Below are 24,012 nucleotides of genomic sequence, written 5' to 3'. Positions count from 1 at the left end.
ACTTGAGTTACATCTAATTATTAAGTATTATATAAATAAACTGCATCAAGCGTTTTTATACATATAATTTTTTCTTTCTTTTATACCACAGTTTTAAGATGGAAAGCCTTAGAAGTGGATTATAGAGTTAAATACTTTGCACATTTCCTAACTGACTTTCAAAGAGGATGTACAATATAATCTGCCACTAGCAATGTAGAAGTGCTTTAGTTTCATGCAAATTTACCAACAGTGGGTGCTTTCACTTAAAAAACATTTTTGCTCATGTCATGGGTGTGAAATGTTACCTCAATGCTGTTTTAACTTGTAATGAAACTAAAAATATTTGTTTTCTAATTATATTTATTTTTTGTACGAATTATTTGTCAATTTCCTCCGTCTAGTTATCTATTTTCTTACACATCTGTATGAGCTTGGTATATAAAGTTACTACCACTTTACTTTTTGCAAATGTTTTTCTAAGACTGTTTTATGATTTTCTGTTATCTTTTTCTATTGAACAGGGTCCCCTATCTTATGTAGTCGAATCTGTCCTTGTTTACCTTTATGGTTTCCTCTATAGCTTTAAAGCTGGGAATGTGATTCCTTCTCTAGAGAGCAAATTAACAGTTCTATTTTCTTAAAGTTTTCCTATCATTTGATATTTTTGCACTCATTTCCCTATAAATGTGACAAGACTTTCTCCCATTAAATAACTCCTAAGTACAGTATTCTAGTAGAGCTAAAGAACAGTAACTCAGAGGCTTCACGAGGGTGTTCAGGATGTTACCCTGAAGACCTTTGTCGCCCACATATAATACAAACTCTTTAAAACTGGCTCAAACTTTGGCTGCAATTTCTCTGAAGAAGCAACCTAAATGCTCCGGAGTCATCAAAGTTCCCATCCTGCTTATACCCTATGGAAACCTGGAAACTCTGAGCCTGCTTCTTTCCCCTTGAATCTTGCTTAAAATTAAACCAGGTCCTGCTCACATCCCAGAGTTATGCCTCCTCAGACGACTGGGGTCTGTTTCTTATTTAACCAGTCTCCAAAGAATGTGATTGCTTCAGCTTTTGCCATTTAAGCCAATCCCAGTTCCTTTCCTGCCACGGCAATCTCAGGACGAGATGGGGCAGGTGAGATGGGTTAAGAACCGGGTCTCATAGCCTGGGGGTTCCAGAGAGCCACTCCCTTCGGAGAGAAGTGGAGCAGGTCTGCAGCTCAGCCTGCAAAAGTCCAGGACGCGTGAGGGCATGGGACCCCTGGGAGCTCCCAGAGCCAGGCACCTGGGCCCCAGAGCACCGGCGCTCTGCTCTGGGAGGTCCTAGAAAGATGACTCCCATCGACCCCCAGGCATGGCTTTGTGAAGAGCAGGAATAATCAGGGGTCTGAACTGAAGTGTTAACCAGCTTCCTAGGCTCTCTGCCCTTCCATCTTCTTTCTAAAATAAACCGGGATTATTTTTCCATCTCACCCCACCTTCAGAATGCTGGCTGATCACTGCAAATGCTTTAGCGGGCATACTCTGCACCCATGCCCCACATCGCTGTGTCGGGCTCGGGGTGAGCAGGAGAGGGAGAATGGAACCGAGGGCAGTGGCCCCTCATCCAAGACATGAGACAGTTGTGCTCAATCTCTTGCCAGGTGCAGAGGATAAACAAGACATTTAGTCAGGGGCAGAAAAGTCAGTTGAATAACATTATATTTCCAAAGTAATACATGCTAAGATTTCCTTTGAGCCCCAAGTTCACTGAGGGCAGAGATTCTAGAGTTCATTTCCAAAGTCTTCATGATGAATTAAAACCAGAATTTCAGACGGATCTCTGAAGGGAAGAAAGCTATCGTTACTATTATCGATAATGGCATGCCAAGCACACGTAATGCAATTTAAACCGTTCCAAGTGCTTTCTCCCCCACTCTCTCACTTGATTCCTATCCCCATTTGACAAACGAGAAAAACTAAATCCCAGAGAGGTGGAATGACTACACTGAAGTCCCACAGCTAGTTAGCAGCAGAACCCTGGCTCCTGTCTGCTTGGCCTCAGGCCATTTGCACTCCACAAGGAAGGAAAATATAATCAGACTAGGCTGAAATGTGCATCACTTAATCTTGGATCAAACCAGCAGCCCTGCCCCTGCATGTCACAGACCTTGCCGAAGCTGCCTTTGCCCAACACCTTGATGAAGTTGAACTCATCCAGGCCCAAGCGCTTGGCCTGGCCTTGCCGGACTTCACCATTCTCGCCCGGGCTCGCCAGCTGGCCGTCGGTGGATGATGCTGCCCTGTGCTCCTCCCCTCGGTTGTCAAATGACAAGGCCTTCCGGATGTTGTTTTCAAGTTCTTTTATTTCTAGGGCCAAGGGTGACAAGATATTGCATTAGCGCATACCTCACGAGCCCTTCCCATTAGGATTTAATACTCAGAATTTACCCCCATGAGCTCTCAACCCTCTTTCTGGTTCTTCATAGCAGCAGACCCAGTGGGGCATCCCTTTACGTGCCTTCATGTGCTCTGCACACTTTCCTTGGCACCTAACGTAGAGCAAGGCCTAGGCATGCAAAGAGGAGGCCGTCCCCGCCAACCAGCTCCTTCAGATCTTCCTTTTACTCTGGGACCAGGCCACCTCTCCGAAAGCCCCCTTCAGCCAGTAGCCTGTTTATTCCATTATTCTAGGTGTAATGCAGGAATCCTGGCCTTCTCTGGAACCTCGAAGAGTCCCAAAGGCAACAGGTACCCTTCAAGTTTCCTTTGAAAATTAGAACAATGACTAATGGAGAACCATTGTTACAGTAATTATTGGTGAGGTAATTATTTCGATAGCTGGGACTAAGAAGCCTTTACCTTCTAAGGGACTTTATTTGGCCTTGTTGCTGGGTTTATTCTAAACACCCATCTTACACAAGGTTATTTAACAAAATGAGCAATGGGCTTATCATTACCAAAAGAACTGCTTCCCAAGAGTGACATGCTGCAAATTTATCTTGGACGGAACAGGGATTCCTCAGTACAATTTCACAACTATGACACAGCCTTGTGCCCCTCCAGAGTATGTGACCTGAATTACCTGGGGATGATAAGGCTGGATGATCCTTTGACCTTTTCTATTTGAGGAAGCTTTATTGTTAGCTATATATTCACCAAGACGTACACTCCTCTGTGTAGAAATGGGCATCTTAAGCATAACCCATTTTTAAAAGATGCTCGTGAATAACTGGGATCACAGGAGGGGAACACAAACTACTGACCCTTGGGAATCAGAATCACGCATTAGTGACCACGTGCTGCTTAACATAAAGACAACTTTGGCTTCTTTTCAGAAGGACTGAGGCCCATGAGAGCTCACTCCAGGAACCTGGAGATCTTCCTTAGATCTGGAGTTTGACTCCTCTGAGATGTGTCGGGACAGGGTAGAGGGGAGGGGTGAAGACAGCTTCCGAGTCTACAGATATGCCCACGCCAATTCTGCAGTTTTCTATCTCTTACTCTTAACTAAGTATAACTTTTGGTCTCAGCACAGAGCTTCTCAGCATAACTTCCAAGGCAAGTTAATAAATGGATTTTGGAAGACAGAACTTGGATGCTTGGGGATATTAAAACTTGAAGACAATGTCTTTCTATGTGTTCTTACAACAGAGGGAAGAAGAATAGCACCGTATTTCTGCTCTGCAATAATGCCGTGTCTTGCTAAGAGGGTTTTCACGTCCCTTTGTGCTCACAACACTGCTGGGGAATGCCGTACTTGCACTGACTGGGGCCAAAGAGAGGTCCTGAGGGGCACGGTGTCCTGCTAAGGCTGGACAGCACTCTGGGCAGGGACCAGGCCTAGAAACCCGGGCACCTCATCCCTTACTTGGGGTCTCTTTACCATATGACCCTGTCTCCTTGAAGCTCTCAAAGGAGCTCTCAACATTAAAAAAGGGAAACATGAAAATACCCACACTGGGCCGGGATAGTACCTGCTTGCTTGGAGGCCCCAGAGTACCGTCAGCTTACTAACAGATGGGTCAAACCTCTTTTGAAATGAAGCAGAGTATAAAGATGCAGAAAGTAAACCAGAGCAGCATGAAGAGGGACTCAGACCAATTATTTTGTGGCCTCAGGACTGGCACACCCCCTTGCAGCTGTTTTATTTACTCCTAGGTAAGAAGGGCTGGGTCACAGTGATGACCCCCAGGGGGGGTTCGATGGCATGGATTCTGAGAATGGGGTCCCTATGCCAGGAGGGGCGCAGTCTCACCCTTACCACTGACTTAGTTCCTGACCTTTGGACAAACCTTTTCAACTCTCTGCCTTCCACTTCCCACCCTGTAACCTGGGGGCAGTAAGGGAGCATGGACAAGAGAGTTGGCGTGAGCATAAAATTAGGATAAGGAAGACGAAAGAAAAGGGGCTACAGAACATCAAGGCACTACTGTTATGATTCATTAATGATTGTGAATGTTCTGCCGATGCAAAAATCCCTTCCCAGTGAGGTCTGGTTCTGGTCACCAGAGGGGAAGGTCTTAAACGTGTAAGTCCATCCTCAGCCTCGGCATCCTTGGATGCCTGTAGAATTCAGAAACCTTTGATGACTTTCAGCACCTTCTGACAGGGAAGGAAATGTCCTGAGCTGAGCTCTAGAGGGGAGTCAGTCCTAGAGCTGGCTTCCTCCCCACTGCTTCTCGAAGGCTCTTCGCCAGCTTCACCTTCCTATCCCCACCCACCCACGTGGTAGACGCCCTCCCCCACCCATCCCCCGACTCCTGCCCCGTTCTCAGGTTTCGGGTACCATGATGAGAGTCAGGGAGGAAGGAAGTCAGACTCAACTGAGCAGTGCTGACGGGCCTGGGAGCAGACGCTGGGCAGCGGGGTAAGAGAAGTGCTTCTCCCTCTCCTGAACGTGGAACCAGGGAGAGGCAAAAGAAAAGAAAGAACCACAGCACCCCAGCTCTCTCTCTCTCACCCTGCCTGGGGGGGGATTTCAGGCTGGCACAGCCATTTAGTACCTCACCCTCAAGAAAGCCTTGTAGAGGGAAAGCACAGCTAAGGAGTCAGCTGGGAAAGGTCATCTGGAGACGCTCCAGGGCTGCTGGCTGTTTCTGCTCACAAGGCCATTCTTGGATGAAGAGGCCTCGGGCTCCCTCATCCTTCCAAGGACAGAGCTCAGAGGTAAAGAAGCAAATCTGAGAGTCTCACCTTGGTCACAAGGGGAGGTGGGGGCCGACTTGGATCTATCTTCCTCAGATGGTGAGCTTCCAGAAGCAGGCTGCGGGGACTCAGCACCAGCAATGAGCTAGAGAGAGGGAGAGAACGAGGGGAGAGAGGGATCAGAAGGGAGCGTGGGGAGTTTCCCTGAGGTCAAAAGCATCAAGAAACGATGCCAGGGGCCCTAGGAGTCCCTGGCGCACAGTAGCAGTTGCTGAATTGACAATTTGAAGGCAGAGACTCAAGGCTTCATTTACCAGTTAAAGGGAAGAAAACAAGAGATGTCAGTTTGCTTGATTTTTATTCTATCCAAATACAGCTGACCTTTCCAAGCAAAGCCCAACCTTACCCCTTCCATGAAACCTCCTCTGCCTACCCAAGAAACGCAAGTTGCCTCATCCAGAGCAACTTGACACTTGCCTCTAACAGCCGCTTGCCATTTATTCATTACCTTGTTCAGCTTTATTTAGTTTGGGGCTCTCTACTCAGGTAGACTGTAGGTTCTTTGAAAGTAAGACCCTATCTAGTATTTGTGTTGCCCCTGGTGATTGCACAGAGTGATACACATAACAGAAGCGCAATAAACATCTTCAGGCGTATTGGTATTTGTCGGCAATTGGCAAATTTTAGCAGGACACCCCCAGTGAAGTTTATTTCCTGGCATAGATGCTGGCATATCCATTTTAAGTTCCCATTTAAGTCAGAGGTTTAGACTCAGAGATTGCAAGCCCTTCTGGTCCCTTTTACTCTTGATCTACCTGCTGTGCACACACGTTCTTTCTGGATGATGGACTACTTGCAAGGGGCCATGTGAAGGGAACCAAAGCTCTAGCAAGCCCGATGCTCCTGCAAAGAAGCCCTTTAAGCTTCTGGCCAAGGGCACTTGTCTCCCATCCTCTTGTACTAACTTGAGCTACTATTTGGTTCACTTGACTTTTTCCAGCTTTTGCATTAGAAGCATCAAAGCAATAAAAATATCAGGACTGAAGTCCTTTAGTCTTTAACTTTGTTCCTTCCTAAATTTCTCCATGTTGGCTTCTTACCTCCAGGATCTCCCAAATTCAGGACAGATAGACAATGCCTGGCTACTGCCATTATGGCCCATGTAAATACAGGGGAGGGGGCAGGTACTGAGTTTTCTCTGAAATGTTTCATGACAATAAGGATTCTGCCTCAGTTTACTTCTAGCAAGAAACCAAACCATGTCTCCTGAACAGGGCTCTCTGTAGAGCTCATAAATGTGTGTGTTCAACACTGTCATCGCAGGGTGTTCGTCTAACCCGCCTCCTCGGTGGGGCCCCAGCATTCTGGGTGCTGACATTCTGCTTGCAACTCCAATGTCTTGGGTCAATAACTGAAGTCCTGTTTCCACCAGTGGGACTGACAGAGCTGAGAAGAGCCACCAGAAGCACAAAATCTCACAGTTAACCAGAGAAGAGAATGTTTTTTTCTCCAATCCTTAAAAAAATGCTTTGTTTATTGGAAAGGTAAGGAAGAAGCAGTTTAAGAAGATGGAAACAACCCAAACCTTCCCATTCAAGGGAAAAGGCTCCTCTGAGAGGCAGCAGGGAAAAGGCATGGGCAGCTTCTAAAATGCCCTTCAGAAGGTATTTCAAGGGAAAATTCAGGGACAACATTTAGGAGTCAAGTTGTAGAGGCCCCAGAGTCAGGCTTGTTTTCTAGTAAAAAAAAAAAATGCCTGATACTGGGCAACAAGGGCCACCCACCCCCACCAGGATTTCTTGCCCAGTTAACATGGTTCCAATTTTCTCATAACTTAGCCTTTCAGAGAATTCTTACATTTTCTAGGCTAGGAGCCAAGGCTAAGAAGGGCCTTCAAACAAAATGCTACAGATACCTTTAGCTCTATTTACATCTGTGGGCCCTGACTTACCAAAATAACATTTTAGCAAATGGATCTCTTCCTACTGACATTCAGAATGTCACACGGATAGAGACAGGGCTTTGGTCTCCAAAGACAGGCCCAGATGTTTCATGTCGCGGGACATAACAATATTCCTCGGGCAGCCGAGTGCTGGCACTATCACAAATCTTCTTGGCTTGCTCCCTAGAAAAGAATGTGGTTCCAGCTCTTCATCCATTTATCCTCATTAAAGTGATAGCAGAGGCAAAGTCTGAGCACTGACATTGTTTTCATGCCAGTCCTGGAGGCAGATAAGTCTATTTCCCTGTCTAGAGTTGAGTCTTTTCTGGAGGGAATTCCAGAGTCCTCATCTTGAAGTTGACGTTTCCCTAAGAAACACCACACTTGAGACTTGCTTAGCTTTTCCCCACCTCTGGAACCGAAGGAGGTTTCATGTTACCTGCCTGACCTTTTCTTTTTTCTTGAAGCACGTGCTGCTTCAAGTCCAGTGTCTCAAACCCAGCAGTCTCAGAACTTCACTCCAAGTGACACTTGGGAAGCCAACACAGAGATGCTGGCTCACAAAGAGCTCCAGAAACACCACCAAAGAGCCAGTTACCTTTTTCCTCCGCTGGCCACTGTTGGTGATTTTGTCTGGAGTGACGCCCAGGTCAGCCAGCACTTTGGCAATGCCCCTGGCGTCCACGCCACAGTTGGGAGCCACGTTGGTCTCACAGCGCCGGTGAACGTTCATCTTGCAGACTGTAAGGAAGCACAGAGGAGAGGCTTCCAAATGGTCACAGCCTAAAACATTACCTTATTTTGTGCTGCTTGTAAAAGGAACACATGTTCATTTGTTAGAATTTGGAAAATGGAGAAAGACAAAAAAAGAAAAATGAAAGATCACCCACCATCCCCTCACACAGAACTAAAATCATCCATCAAACCACCATACGGAGATAACCAGTTTATGGATAAATAAAAATCACATTGAAATTTCCTTTCAGGGAGCAGAACACTGACCGTAGAAATTAATTGGTTTCTCTGAAGAAAGTTCATTTGGATGTTGAACCCAAATGGGTCCCCTGTACTCAGTTCACTCTATTACTCTGCTGAAATGTGGGAATATTCCCGAGAGAGGAATGCCCACAGTACAGCCTATCAAGATGCTCATCTGAAAACAAGGAGACTGAATGAGGTGACCTCCAAGGCCCCTTTCAAATCCAAAATCTGGGCTCAAAGGAACAAAGGCCATGCTTGAATGTCTTTGTTTTGTCCACATCACTTCGTTGTCCTCGGTGTAGGACATCAAAGGCGGAAGACGTCAACTGTCTGGGTTTCCAGTCCAGCATGTAAGGAGCTTGGAAGTTGTTGCTCTGCCCTAATGAGTAAAAAGCTGAACAAACTGGAAAATCAACAACTCTTCTTAAGATTTATCAGAGAAGTAAGGTCACAGGGCAAACCGCTGCCCTGAGGGAGAGACCGACAGGTAACTATATGAATCACAACTTAGTGGAGCCGAAACTCCCGAGCCGCAGCCCCGTGGAAACCAGCGCAGGGTAGGGAAGCTGGCACTGAAACTGGCGGACTGCTGGCGTCCCAGAGTGGACAGGTCTGAGAGTCAAAGACTCTAGGCTGACCCCGTCATAGGGGTCCCCGCACTTGGAGGAGCTTTACCTCTAGTTGTCTGACCAGGTTTCTCACAGTGAATATTGGAGAAAAATTCCCTCCTGCTTATGACGGGGGGAGAGGGAAAGGATTCTGAAATATACCAGAGCACCCTGTTCTTAACAAGGCCTACTCTCAGGAGAAGCTATTTCGCCACAGACTGAACTATTGTAGTTTTATCAGATCCTAAGCAACCTGGGGGAAGGGAAATACCCAACTCCAGTCCATGCTAGCTATCCTGTCCCACATAAGGTGGAGGGGGGGGGGACCCTGAGAAACATGTGTAAGGCTCATAGTTCAGAGGCACAGGCTCACAGAAAGACTAAGATCTAATCACAGGACTACAGAATGCTTCCCCTCCCCCAACACCTTAGCTCCATGTTACTAAAGGCCTTTTATTGCAGTTCCTGTTACCCAACACATCATGTCTGACGATCAAAAAAAAAAAAAAAAAAAAATTACAAGGCATACTAAACGGCAAAAAACAGTTTGAAGAGACAGGGCAAGCAGCAGAACCAGACGGAGACATGGCAGGGATGCTAGAATAACCAGACCAGGAATTTACAGCAACTATGATTGATATGCTACGGGCTCTAATCAATAAAGTAGACAGCATGTAAGAACAGATGGGCAAGCAGAGAGATGGAAATTCTAAGAAAGACTCAAAAGGAAATGCTGGAACTCGAAAACACTGTAACAGAAACGAAGAAGGTCACTGATGGGCCCATTAGTAGAATGGACATAACTGAGAAAAGAATCTCTGAGCCTGAGGATATGTCAATAGAAACTTCCAAAACAGAAAAGCAAGGGAAACATACTGAAAAAAAAAGGAACAGACTATCTAAGAAATGTGGAATGATTACAAAAGGTGTAACATATGTGCATGGGAATACTAGAAGGAGAAAAAAGGGAAAAATGAACAAAAGAAATATTTGAAGCAAAAATGACTGAGAGTGCCCTCAAATTAAAGTCAGACACCAAAGCACAGACCCAGTAAGCTTAGAGAACACCAAGCAGGATAAATGACAAAAATCAAAACCAATAACAAACTACACCTAGGCATATCATATACAAGCTGCATAAAATCAAAGATAAAGAAAAATAATCCTGAAAGAAACCAGAAGGAAATAACACCTTACCTACAGAGAAGCAAAGATAAGAATTACATCTGACTTCTTCTCAGAAACCACATAAGCAAGAAGAGAGTAGAGTGAAATATTTAAAGTACTGAGAGGGAAAAAAAAATTGCAGAATTCTGTAGCCTGTGAAATTATCCTTCAAAAGTGAAGGAGAAATAAAGACTTTCTCAGACAAATAAAAATTGAGGGAATTTGTTGCCAATAGACCTGCCTTGCAAGAAATGTTAAAAGAAGTTCTTCAGGCAGAAGGGGAGAGGCAGCATGTGGAAAGGAGGGCCTCTGGAGTGTGGAGTTCCCGAGTTTGGAGGCTATTAGCAAAAGATGGTGGATCGCTTGGCAAACAGTGAAGCAAATACTAGATGTAAAAATATAGTAGAACACTGTGTTGGAGCAGCTGGCCAACCCTTAACTATACCTGGACGGGTTCTTATTGGAGAAGGAGTATTGACTAAGTTGTGCAGAAAAAAGCCTAAAGCAAGGCAGTTTTTCTTATTTAATGATATTCTTGTATATGGCAATATTGTCATCAGAAGAAAAAATATAACAAATAACATATTATTCCCTGGAAAATGTCACAATTGATTCTATCAAAGATGAGGGAGACTTGAGGAATGGATGGCTGATCAAGACACCAACTAAATCATTTGCAGTTTATTCTGCCACTGACAAATCAGAATGGATGAATCACATAAGTAAATGTGTTACTGACTTGCTCTCCAAAAGTGGGAAGACACCCAGTAATGAACATGCTGCTGTCTGGGTTCCTGACTCTGAGGCAACTGTATGTATGCGTTGTCAGAGAGCAAAATTCACACCTGTTAATCATCGTCACCACTGCCGCAAATGTGGTTTTGTTGTCTGTGGGCCCTGCTCTGAAAAGAGACTTCTTCTTCCCAGCCAGTCCTCTAAGCCTGTGAGGATTTGTGACTTCTACTATGACCTGCTTTCTACTGGGGACATGGCCAGGTGCCAGCCTACTAGATCGGACTCTTATAGTCAGTCACTGAAGTCTCCTTTAAATGATGTATCTGATGATGATGATGATGATGATGATGATGATGATGATGATAGCAGTGACTAAAGGCATATTTTGAAATATTTAATCGGATGTGACTATCTGAGAAATCAGCTCTGGGGGGAATGTAAAATCCTGAGCTTTCTGTCAATTTTGCTCTAGCTATGAATTTGCCTGAGAAACTTTTAACCTATGTGCCTCAATATATTCTATAGAAAATAGGTCCTGTTACCAACCCCCAACCCCAACTGCTGCTGCCACTCTCTCCTCACTTCACCCAGCTCCCTACTCTTCTACAGGGATAGACTATTGCGAATATATCAGAAAAAATTTTGGTTTCTTATTCTTGTTTTAATTCTACACTATTTTCTTGAATGGTTGGGAAAAGATGTTTATTTAACATATCACGTACTATACTGTTGTTTATTATATGTTCTGTAATATGGAAAAACTAAAAGCAAAGAATGATGGAAAAGGAGTATGATGTGGTTAGCTAATAATGTTATTAGCTTTTTTCTAACCTTACCAGTTACAGAAATACATGCTTTGGAAATACTTTGGCTTTTTCATATACCAGGTGGTGCCTTATCATAATAGCACTGTTGCATGTAATAAGCCCCTACTGTCTCACTTTTTAGTTTGTTTTAAAAATACACTGGTGCTCTTTGAGGTGTAAAATGAATGTTATAAATGGGTGTAATTAGAAAATACTTCTCATTTGACAGCTACAAATAACTAAATTTAGAGGTTCTTTATTCCATATGAATAAATATTTTTCCATAAAATAGTTGTGATTACTGTATATTTTTACTTTTTGTAGGTACCAAATTATAATTGTCATTCTGAGGAATTCGGTTTGAAATTTATCAAATGCAAATTGTCATTGCATTATTTCTACTTTTAATAAGACATATTTTTAGGTGTAAATTCATCTGCTTTAACATTGTTTCTAGAATGAAAAATCTTATACAACTTCTTGAAATTAACCAATCTCTTTAAAAAAATCTCATGCTAGAGCACAGATCTACTTAGGTGGAAGATCTGGAAGAAATAATGTATGAGAATGGTTAGGAGAGACCAGTTAGGTTTGACTAGACTTCATATTTCTGGAAGTATTTTCTATTTCAGTGTGCAACTATCTTGAATTTACAAATATAGTGTTATATTTTATAAAGTTTTGTAAAGTCCCAAACAATATTTCTATTTTTGTAAAACAATTGTATGTTTAATCTGTTTCTGAAATCATTTTGTAATCTATGGAAATAGAGTAACAATTGATCTTTCTAAATTGTGAACTTTATTGAGTCAGTCTAGATTGCTTTTAAGACGCAATTTTTCACTCTTTGCTTTTGAAGCAGCCATTAGGTTGAAAGTATATTTATCATATAAAACGATGTATTTTGCACTACTCTCTCCATTTGTATGCTGCAAATAACTGTAGTCTTTCAAATATGAAAAATCAGTCTGAAGTTTGTTTTAAATTCTAAATTCTTTTGTTTTAAAATCTTTAAATCTGGATATATTGTAAATGTCATGAGAGATTTGATTTAATAACTTGTGATGGAGGATTCTTTGGTTTGGTTAAGGCACTAACTTTACTTTTAAATTGTGAAAGCACCTGAGATATACAGATCTCCCTGTAGGAAATGTGAAAGAAAGGCACAACAGGTTTTTTTGTTTGTTTTAATATCATATGGACTTCTGTTTCTAAGCAATATTTACATATAATCAATAAACATATCCAAAAAGGACCAGGAAATCTGAGAAGTGCTAATGGAGACTTGCTGGTACCTAGGAACCTAGCAAATTCAGGAACCAAGGGGAAATGTTCTGAGATAACATTTATGTTGTCAACCTCTATTGACTCTGTTTTTACAATAAAAAATATTTTACAACTTAAAAAAAAAAAAGTTCTTCAGAAAGAAGGAAAATGATATCAGTCAAAAACTCAGATCTACATAAAGAAAGGAAGAGCATCAGAGAAGGAATAAGTGATGCTAAAATAAAAACTTTTAGTTTTTAAATTCTTACTTGATCTAACAGATAACAATTTTTCAAAATAATAATAGCAACAATGTTTTCAATTATTATGCTTATATATATGTAGAGAAAATATATGCTTATGTATAAGTGAAATGAATGACTACAACAATATAAGGAGTGGGACAGAGGAACTAGGAGTATTTTGTTATTATAAGGTACTTGCACTACCCATGAAGTATTAGAGTGTTGTTTGAAAGTGGACTTGGATTAATTGTAAATGTATATTGCAAACTCTAGGGTAAGCACTAAAATAAGAAAAAAGGAGGAGGAGGAGGGGGGGGAGGGGGGGAGGGGGACGAGGGGGAGAGGAAGGGGGAGGAGGAGAAGAACTGATATGCTAAGAAGAGAAAATGGAATCATATAAAATGTTCAATTAAAACCACAAAAGGTGGAAAGAATGTGGAAGACAAAAACAGGAACAGAAAACAAGGGCATCAAATGGAAAACAATAGCAAAAAAGGTAGTCATTAATCCAACTATGCTGATAATCAATTTAAATGTCAATGGTCTAAATACACCAATTAGAAGACAGAGATTGCCAGAATGGATCACAAAACAAGACCCAGTACATATCATCTACAAGAAACACACTTTAAATATAAGACACATATAGATTAAAATTAAAGTTATGGAGAAAGATATACGATGTTAACACTAATCAAAAGAAGGCAGGAGTAGCTATATTAATTTCTGACAGGGCAGACTTCAGAGCAAGGAAAGTTATCAGAGACATCAAAGGGCACAATGATAAAGGGGTCAATTCTCCAAGAAGACATTAAAAACCTTCATATGTATGCACCTAACAACAAAGCACCAATATACGTAAGGCAAAAACAGCGAACTGCAAGGAGAAATAGATGAACCAACTATTATGGTTGAAGACTTTAACACCCCTCTATCAGAAATGGACAGATACAGAAGGCAGAAAATCAGTAAGGACATAGTTGAAGTCAACAGTCACATTAATCAACTGGATATTTATTGACTGCCTCATCCAACAACAGCAGAACACACATTCTTCTCAAGCTCACGTGGAACATTTACCAAGACAGAGCACAATCTGAGGCATAAAACACATCTTAACAATTTTAAAATAATAGAAATCATAAAATATCTGTTCTCAGAACACAGTGGAATTAAATCAGAAATCAATAAAAGAAACATATTTGGAAAAATCCCCAAATACTTGGAAATTAAATAACATACTGCTAAGTAACACATGGGTCAAAGAAGAAATCTCATGAGAAATTTTAAAATATTTTGAACTGATTGAAAATGAAAATACAACTTTTCATAATTAGCAGGATGCAGCAAAAGCATCCTTGAAAGATACAATCTGCCAAAACTCAACCATGTAATACAGTGTAAAAGATCTATATCTATTAAAGAAGTAAAATCAGTAATTAATAGGCTTCCAAGACAGATAGTACCAGGCTCAGATAGGTTCACTAGTGAATTCCAGGACCACACACTTAAGGAAGAAATTATACCAATCCTCTACAATATCTTCTAGAAGATGGAAGCAAAGGAAACATTTCCTAACTCCTTTTATGAGACCAGCATTACCCTAACACCAAAACCAACAAAGCCATTGCAAGAAAAGACAACTGCAGACCAATATCTCTCACAAATATAGATGTAGAAATCCTCAACAAAATACTACCAAATTGAATCCAACAATGTATAAAAAGAAATATATATCATGACAAAGTGTGATTTATCTCAGGTATGCAAGGCTAGTTCAATATTTGAAAATCAGTTAATGTAATCCATCACATCAACAGGCTAAAGAAGAAAAATCACAAAGCCTATCAATCAATGCAAAAAAAAAAAAGCATTTGACAAAATCCAATACCCATTCATAATAAAATCTCTCAGCAACAAAGAAATAGAGAGGAACTGCCTTAACTTGATAAAGAACATCTACAAAAACCTACAACTAACATCACGCTTAATGGTAAGAAACCAGAAGCTTTCTAGTTCCAAGAACAAGGCAAGGATGTCCCCTCTCACCACTCCTTTTCAATATTGCATTGGAAGTACTAGCTAATGCAATAAGACAAGAAAAGGAGGTAAAAGGTATAGTGCTTAGAAAGGAAGAAATAAAACTGTCTTTGTTTGCAGATGACATGATTACCTATGCAGAAAATCTGAAAGAACTGACCAGAAAACTGAAACTAATAAGTGATTATAGCAATGTTGTAGGATACAAGGCTAATATACAAAGCCAATCACTTTCCTATTTATCAATAATGATTAAGTGGAATTTAAAATTAAGAACATGATATTTGCATTAGCACCTAAAAAATGAAATACTTAGGTATAAATCTAAGAAAATATGTACAAGACTATGAGGAAAACTACAAAACTGATGAAAGAAACAAAAACAGAACTAAATACATGTAAAGATATTCCATGTTCATGGGTAGGAAGTCTCAATGTTGTAAGGAGGACAGTTCTTCTCAGTGTGATCTATAGATTCACTGAAATCTCAATCAAAATCCCAGGAAATTATTTTGTGGAGATTGACAAACTGATTCTAAAGCTCACATGGAGATGCAAAAGACCCAGAATAGCCAACACAATATTGAAGACGTGTTGGACAACCAACACTACCTGACTTCAAGATTTACTGTAAAGCTATAGTAATCAAGGCAGTGTGTACTGGTGAAAGAATAGACAAACAGATCAATGGCACAGAATAGAGAACCCAGAAATAGACCTCCATAAACATACAACTGATTTTCGACAAAGGAGCAAAGGTAATACAAGGGAGCAAAGATAGTCTTTTCAACAAATGGTGCTGGAACAACTGGACATCCGATGCAAAAAAAAAAAAGAACCTAGACACAGATTTACACCCTTCACAAAAATTAACTCTAAATGGGTCATAAACCTAAATATAAAACTCAAAACTATGAAACTCCTAGAAGATAACATAGGAGGAAATCTAGGTGCCCTTGGATATGGCAATGACTTTTTAAATATAACACCAAAGGCATGATTAATGAAAGAAATAATTGATAAGCTGGACTTCATTAAAATTAAAATTTTTTGCTCTGCAAAAGACACTGTCAAGAGAATGAGAAGATAAGCCACAGACTGGGAGAAAATATTTGCACAAGACATATCTGATAAAAGCTTATCCAAAATATGCAAGAACCCTTAAAATTCAACAATAAGAAAATGAACAACCCAATTAAAAAATAGGCAAAAGACTTGAGCGGAAACCTCACCAAAGAAGATATACAGATAGCATATAAGCATATGAGAAGATGCTCCACATCATATGTCATTAGGGAATTGCAAATTAAAACAAGATACCACTACACACGTTTTAGAATGGCCAAAATCTAAAACACTGACACCACCAAATGCTGGTGAGGATATGGAGCAACAGGAATTCTCATTCATTCCTAGTGGGAATGAAAAATGTCTTCCACTTTGGAAGACAGTTTGGTAGTTTCTTACAAAACTAAACATACTCTTAGCTTACAATCCAGCAGTCACACTCCTGGTATTTACCCAAATTAGCTGAAAATGTATGTCTACACAAAAACCAGCACACGGATGTCTACAGCAGTTTTATTCATAATTATGAAAACTTGGAAACAACTAAGATGTCCTTTAGTAGGTGAACGGCTAAATAAACTGTGGTAAATTCATACAATGGAATATTATCCAGCACTAAAAATACATTAGTTGTTAACCCATGAAAGACATGGAGGAAACTTATGAACATTACTAAGTGAAAGAAGGCAATCTGAAAAGACTATATATATTGTATGATTCCAACTATATGACTTTCTGGAAAAGCAGAACCACAGAGACAGTAAAAAGATCAGTGATTGCCAGGGGTTGGGGGGAGGCAGGGATGAACAGCCAAAGCACAGAGGATTTTTAGGGCAGTGAAATTAACCGTATGATACTATAATGGTGGATACAACACACTGTACATTTGTCCAAACCCACAGTATGTCCAACACCAAGAGGGAACCCTAATGTAAACTGAGGGATAATGATGTATCAATTTAAGTTCACTGACTGTAACAAATGTATCACTCTGGTGGGGACTTGATAGTGAGGGAGGCTGTCCCGTGGGTGGGGATAGGAGGGTATATTGTAAATCTCTGTACTTGCGCCTCAATTTTGCTGTGAACCTAAAACTGCTCTAAAAGTTAAAGTCTATTAAAACACACACACACACACAGTTTCACGGCCTGGTCCCTGACCTAGAGGGAGGGACAGTGCAGACTCCACTCCCCCTCCTTCCCAACCCAGGCTTGAAGAGTTCAAGTGAATTATGGAGCTGAAGATGCCCACAGAACCAAAGGCAGGGGTGTGGGGATGGGGGAGCATGTGTGCTGATGGGAGGGGAGCTTTCTCAGACAATATAAACAAACGAGAAAGCTCCACCACAGCCTGGTCATGGTGCCAAATCCATTAACTGAGCTATTACTAACAATGCCTGAAAATCCTCAGAGCCTCCCAGACTCCAGGCAACAGCACTCAGCTCTGAATCCTCTGTCCCACTCCCCTTAGCAACAGCTACCCTTGGACACACAGCCCACCTCACCTGCACCTGCCCACCAACTTCATGCAAGTCGTCTTCTGTCTCTTCTTGAGGTGACAGAAAGGACAAGAATGAAGCAACCAAATGGAGAGAGAGAATTTCTTAGCAAGGGCAGCTTATCTAGGTGATTTAGTCACTGGCGCCCCCTGGCGTTGTAACGCCAGACCTGTCCATCCTAATGAAAATTAGCTCAGGTTGGCTGGTCAGCAAGATAGGATCAGTCTTCGGAGACTTTGTTTTTCATTTTTTTAAAATTCTGTTATTTCCCTAGGAGAACTGTGTAGTTGTCCCAATAGGTTAAGTTAAAAAAAAAAAATCCAATAACATGTCAGTTAAAATGGACCACATGAAAAAGCAACTTTGAAAGTGCTTTGAAAAGTCTGGAAACAAGAGGGCAAAGTTGGCTGAGGGAGGGGAACTTGACATAATTTAGGCAGCCACAGTGGGGCTCCTGGAAGCTGTAAGGTGACACCCAGAGGCTGCAGATCAGTAAGAGAAAGTGGATGTGCCAGTTGGAATCAAAAGTAAGGGGAAACGTTTGGGGCAGACAAACCAGCCAAATCACCCCTTCTGCACTCCTCTGCCCCATCCCGATTGGTGAGCACCCAGGCCCGGTGGCAAGGCTCCCAACCCCCTCATAGCTTGAGGCTGCCCCTAAGGCTTCCCTTTCCAGGCAGCTTCATATTGTTCATTTTCAACTGTTCCACCTGGATGAAGTGCACTGGGAAGAAACAGAGCTGCCTTGCTGGGGCTCTTCTAAAAGGAGGATCGTTATAGTACTACTACCTAGTTTTTCATCACATATTTGTTGAGCTCCTACTCTGTGCTGGGTGGTACTGCAGCAGCAGTGTCATCCTCAGGACAGATGGGGGCTCGAGCACTCTGACCTTCATTTTAGTTTCCATGTTTCCACCCTTTTCATAGCTGAGATTAAAGCGAGGGTTGCAATGGGGCGAGTCAGGCTGTTGGGATTTCTCCCAAAGCAGGCGGATGACATTGTCAGAACAATGACAAAGGGAGATGGGCAGGCCTATGTGTCCTGCAGAAATCTCTCTACATGAGGGTTATTTGGCCCTAGAGGGTAAGCCAGGGCAGTGGTTTGATTTCATAACAGATTACAGTCAGCCATGCCATACTCAGAGGCAGAGCACACACAATTTTGAACAGGAAATTGTGTGCTTGTGCCATGGAGGTTGGCAGGGGCGGGAGAGTGACTGATGCAGAGTCCTGGGCAGAAGATGAGAACAGGAGGTTAGAGGGGAGCTCCTTGGGGGTCACACTGGGCACCAACTGTCGCCAGATAGAGACTGGGCACTGGAACCACCATTCAAAGCTTTCCAGAAGCAATGACTGGCCAACTGTCTGCTACCTGGCATTCCTCAGACGAAAACTCTGACTGAGCCTCCCACTGACCTTCCACTCATGATGCAGGGCATTTGTCATGATCCCCAGGCATTGCCAGCTGCTACTGCAAGGATTCAGAATCAACCAAGGAGACTCCTGTGGCATTTCAGTGCTGAGCAGGGAACTGCTTCTTCCTCCCTGCCCTCTAGGTATAACTCGTTACCTACCTAGAACATCTTCCCTTGCCCTCCTTTCCAGGCCCTTCTTCTCCCTCAAGGTGTAGCTCAAGCCCCATCCCCCACAGAAAGCCTGTCCTGACCAATTTCCTGTTGGCCTCTCTTGCCCTTGAACTGCTCACACGTATTTCTGATTCACTGCTTGAATTATTGTCTATATTTAACTTATGTTTTAATGCCCAAGTAGAGGGCAAGTTTCTAGAAAACTAAAGTAATGTTTTATCTCCAAGTTCTCCCTGATGTCTTGCACAAACCAGGATGCCATGCTTTTCAGTGTATTCTAACTCTGTGGAAATTAGTTAACACATAGGTGGCAAAAATGACCAGACCCCAGCAGATAATAGGTAACTGAAATCCTAAAGTCACTACATAGGCATTTTCTGATCATGCAAAATTAAATGTTAAGGCACAAGAAGGTGAAGCAGTCAGTGAACATGACTTATGTAAAAACAAACAAGCAACAAACAGACGAAAAGTGTCCTTATGTAATTCCCTCCTTATGTGGTTCAACCACAAAAGATAGGGCTTGAAGTTACTACAGGACTTCTACGAGCATTTCTTCATAATTATTCATACAAATGCATGAAAATGCATATATGAGGATGTCTGCAGCAGCATTAAATGGTGAGGACACAGAAACAAGTAAATGTCCATCAAGAAGGTAAGCTTTAAATAATGTATGGAATGTCCCATGATGTGGAATATTAAGCAGCCAGTAAAAAGAATGATGTAACCTTATATACGCTGACTTGTAGGAAAAGCAAATTACAGAACAATGCATATAGCATTTAATTAACAAACATTTGTTGAATGCTAATGTATCCAGCACTGTTCTAGATGCTGGGGAAACAACAGAGAACAAAATAGACCAAAAAAACCTCTGCCCTCATGGACCTTATATTCTGATTAGGAGAGAAAGAAATAAACATAAAATATAGGTAATTTAAGTTATTAGAAGGTGATAATTGTTGTAAAGAGGAAAAAAAAGCAGAGGAAGGTGAAGGAAGTTAAGAGATGGGAGCTTCAGTTTTTAAAAGGGTAGACCTCCCAGAGAAGGTGATCACATTTCTGTGTGTGTGTGTATGGTGGGAAGGGGGGTGGGCGGCTTCTAAGTTGGCTTATAATAAATCTCCACCTTCTGGTATCTGACCCTTGACACCATTCCCTCCCATTAAATGGGGGGCTGGACGTAGTGATTCTCTTTTAACGAACAGAAAATGTCAAAAGTGATGGGATGTCATTTTTGAGATTAGGTTACAAAACAGTATGGCTTCTGTTTTGGGCATCCCCTCTTGCTTTCTTGTTTGCCTGCTCTGAAGGAAACCAGCTTCCATGCTGTAAGTTGCCCTATAGAGAGGCCCATGTGGCAAAGAAATGACGTCTCTAGTCAACAGCAACATGAGTGAGCTTGGAAGGGATTCTCTTCCAGTTGAACCTTCAGATGAAACCAAAGCCCCACCTGTCAGCTTGATGCAAACTCATGAGAAAACCTAAGTCAGAAGCACTCAACTAAGCTGCATTCAGATTTTTAACCCAGAGAAACTCTGAGGTAATAAATATTGGTTGTTTTAAGCCACTAGGTTTTGGGATAATTTGTTATGCACCAATAGATGCCTATTACAGTGTATATGTGTGTATATAAGTATTCATGCAACAAATGCACACAGAAAGGCTTGAAAGGATCCATAGCAAATTGTTAGTAGCAGTTAAGGCTGGGGATGGACGTGGAAAAAGAACACAAAGGACTTTAATATTTCTTATACATATGCTTAAGACTTAAGTCTTGCTTGAATCTTTTCTAGTGAGAATTATGTATGTATTATTTGTGGCTTTGTTTGTTTGTTTGTCTTTTGGCCATGCTGCGTGGCATGAGGGATCTTAGTTCCCCGAGCAGGGACTGAATCCATGGCCCCTGCCATGGAAGCGTGGAGTCTTAACCACCGGACCGCCAGGGAAGTCCCTGTGTTTTTTTTAATTCTAAAAATACAAATAAAAGTTGAAGATATGACAAGGAACCTAGTTGTCAAAAAATAATAGTGAAGGGCTGATATTTTCAAAAATGATGAGAAGAAAAATCCTTTCTCATGTCTCTAATGTTTTTTAAATATCCATAAAGGAAGGAAGGGAGGGAGAGAGGGAGAGAGAAGACCTTTCCTTCCTCCTATCTTTATGGCTCTTACAGCCACTCCACGAGGTATATACAGCTAAGATCACTCTGTTTTCATTATAATTCTCAGAAAGCAGGTGGACAGTTGGGGTTAAAAGGAAGTCCAGGGTCACCTGGCCAGTGGGCCCTGCCTGCAATTGCCCAGCCAGGCAGTGACAGAACCAGGACAGACCAGTTCCCTGGACTCCTAATCTGGGATCTTCACTGGCCACAGCTCTCTGCCTAAGGGGTTTGCCCCAAACAAGATGGCCTGTTCTTCATTACCCACGGGAAAGTGACACTCTGCCCCTTAGCCCACAAAAGCAGGCTTGGATCACAGCTGTTCCTAGGATAGGATCTGAGAGAGAGTCAGGAAGCCAGGAAGGAGATTCTTCAGGAATTTCCAGGCCAGAACTTTCCCAGCTGTACCTATCCTCCACCTCGGTACAGAGCTGCAGTCAGAGGGGACAGGCAAGAGCAGGGAGCCCACCGCAGATGGGGACGGGAAAACCAGGGCTGCCGCAGGGCCCTGCAGGGCACACTGTGGATTGTGTAAAGAGCTCTGCCTTTCTGTTAAATTGCCCCTCGGTGCCTGATGACTTCAGGGCAGCTGTGCTGGAGACATGAGTGTGAGCTCATGGGCAGAAGAGAAGTGGGCGGTGACCCACAGGACAGGTGAGAACCCCACATCTTCTTTAGAGAAGGAAACAAAAATCCTAAGGTATTGGGAGTCTTTACCTCCACAGGGAAATAACTCCATGAGTCAATGGAAAAACAAAACACGGGTGCAAAAGGACCCTAGGGGGTTCACTGTGCAGGTGGTCAGGTTGGGGAAGCAACACAGTTCAAATAAAGTGAAGAACAAAAAGGGTTCAAATGCCTCAGTGACGCTAACATTTGAACGTTTGAAGCTAATTTCTGGACTAATAGTGGCTGAGGGCTCAGACAGACCCTCAGCGAGCCTGGAGAGAGACACAGAGACTGTGCCAGCACTCAAATCATAAGACAAAAGAGGAGGGAATTCCCTGGCAGTCCAGTAGTTAGGACTCCGTGCTTTCACTGCCGAGGGTGCAGGTTCAATCCCTGGTCGGGGAACTAAGATCCCGCAAGCCACGTGGCACAGCTAAAAACAAAAACAAAACAAACAAACAAAAAAGGACAGGAATGAAATATTTTGCCTTATCACTTAGTGCTGATGTTTTTCTGCCCTGATTAAGGACTCAGTTACCAAAAACAGCCCATGAGCATCCTCCAAGCATCTGTCCCCTCTGGGCCGTGGGAGGGAGGTGGCAGCCCAGAGGACAGAGGTGTGTCCCACAGGCCCCTTGTATCCCCTTGTGCACATTGTTCTCCATTCTCCACCGGTAAAACGGGGGGAATTATGTTCCCTCTCCCTGGCTGACAGAGGGACGATCCCTGAAAGAGTATATGCACCACACTTGAACCCATGTGGCTCAGGCAATTTTAGGCTGAAGGGAGAGTGACCAGGACAGTCTCATGGATCCTTCCCTATAGACCCAGGCTTGAGAGAAACTGGTTTCACTAAAAATACCTAAACCGATTATCGCCAGGAGCGGGACGGGCAACAAAGCTGAAGCCAAAGACCAGCAGGCCAAGTGGCTGGTGTCCCACCACGACCAGGGGATAGGGGCTCCAGCCCAGGAGGCCAAGCCAGCCTGATCCAGCAGAGGTGAGGATCTGACAGAGTCTCCCCGAGCCGGAGAGGGTGTGGAGCACGGGTCAGAGCCAGGGCAGGAGCCCGCTGCCTGGGTTTAACTCCAGCTCCATGGAGACTTGCTCTGGGACCTCGGGCAGGTAACTAAGTCTTGATTTCCTTTTCTTAGCAATCATAGGAGCGGAACCAGGCTTAGACCCAGACACGAGGGGCCCCTGCCCTGGCCCTTCCTGGCCTCTTCTGGTCATCAACCTCTCCACAGGGTAAGGGGCCTGCAGGGGCAGAAAGACTTGAGGTTGAAAAAGGATCAAAAGTGAGAAGCACAGGGGATGGGGGGGAGCGGGCAGTGAAACCACTCTGTATGATACGTGTCATCATACATTTGTCAAAACCCATAGAGTATCCGACACCAAGAGTGAAATTAATGTAAATTATGGACATTGGGTGATTATGATGTGTCAATGTAAGTTCAGCGACTGTAAGAAATGTATCACTCTGGTGGAGATGTTGATGGTGGCGGAGGCTCAGTGTATGTGGGGTCAGGGGGTATATGGGAAATCTCTGTACCTTCAGTTCAGTTCTGCTGTGAATCCAAAACTACTCTAAAAATAATAAAGTCTATTAATTGAGAGAGAGAGAAAGGAACAGCAAGAGTAGGAAAGGAGCAAGGAGGAAATGGCCAAGTCATGGTAGCAGAGGAAAAGGACAGGGAAGATCTGCGAACTTTTGCTGGGGGCCCTAAATTCTGAACAGCCTTTACCTTCTTGTGTCTGTGTGGCCTGACCCCCTCATGTTCCCCTGGGCTCCACTGAACAGGAATCCTTGCTCTAGGCAGCCTCGTTCACCCCATCCTTTACTTGAGCAGGCTTGAGAGTGTTTCCTGCCAAAACAGAGCTGAATACACTGTCCCTGGGTGGGCCCTGCCTTCTCCCGGGGTCATCCAGGGACCCACAGCCCTAGTTGCTGCGTCTGGGCATCTGGGCTGCTTTCTTAAGATATCAATATTTATGATATGACGAATCTTCATTTAGATTCCCTAGATAGATCAATAATTAATAGATTTACTAAAAACCAGACATGGCTTCATCAGAGTCCCATCCAAAGCAGGCACTCTGCTTCCCAGCAACCCCACTCAACTTTCCAA

At 42.8% G+C, this 24,012-nt stretch overlaps 1 protein-coding gene and 1 pseudogene across 6 annotated transcripts in view; one reads left to right on the top strand and one right to left on the bottom strand.

Annotated features, from left to right (window-relative positions):
* PRKCE (protein kinase C epsilon) overlaps nt 1-24,012 on the bottom strand; it is a 508,978-nt gene that overhangs the window by 156,814 nt on the left and 328,152 nt on the right. For all 6 annotated transcript variants that reach the window (XM_061168696.1, XM_061168694.1, XM_061168695.1 and 3 more), the window contains 3 exons: nt 7,649-7,791; nt 5,157-5,253; nt 2,131-2,330 (listed from right to left, as the gene is read on the bottom strand). In XM_061168696.1, coding sequence (XP_061024679.1) covers nt 2,131-2,330; nt 5,157-5,253; nt 7,649-7,791 — 440 coding nt within the window. The remainder of the gene's footprint in view (nt 1-2,130; nt 2,331-5,156; nt 5,254-7,648; nt 7,792-24,012) is intronic.
* LOC133074697 (pleckstrin homology domain-containing family F member 2-like) lies at nt 10,158-10,917 on the top strand (annotated as a pseudogene).

Source organism: Eubalaena glacialis, chromosome 14 (genome assembly GCF_028564815.1).
Source record: "Eubalaena glacialis isolate mEubGla1 chromosome 14, mEubGla1.1.hap2.+ XY, whole genome shotgun sequence".
NCBI classification, from domain to species: domain Eukaryota; kingdom Metazoa; phylum Chordata; class Mammalia; order Artiodactyla; family Balaenidae; genus Eubalaena; species Eubalaena glacialis.
The sequence above is the reverse complement of the archived record's forward strand: the minus strand, read 5'-3'. Positions and strand labels throughout refer to the sequence as shown.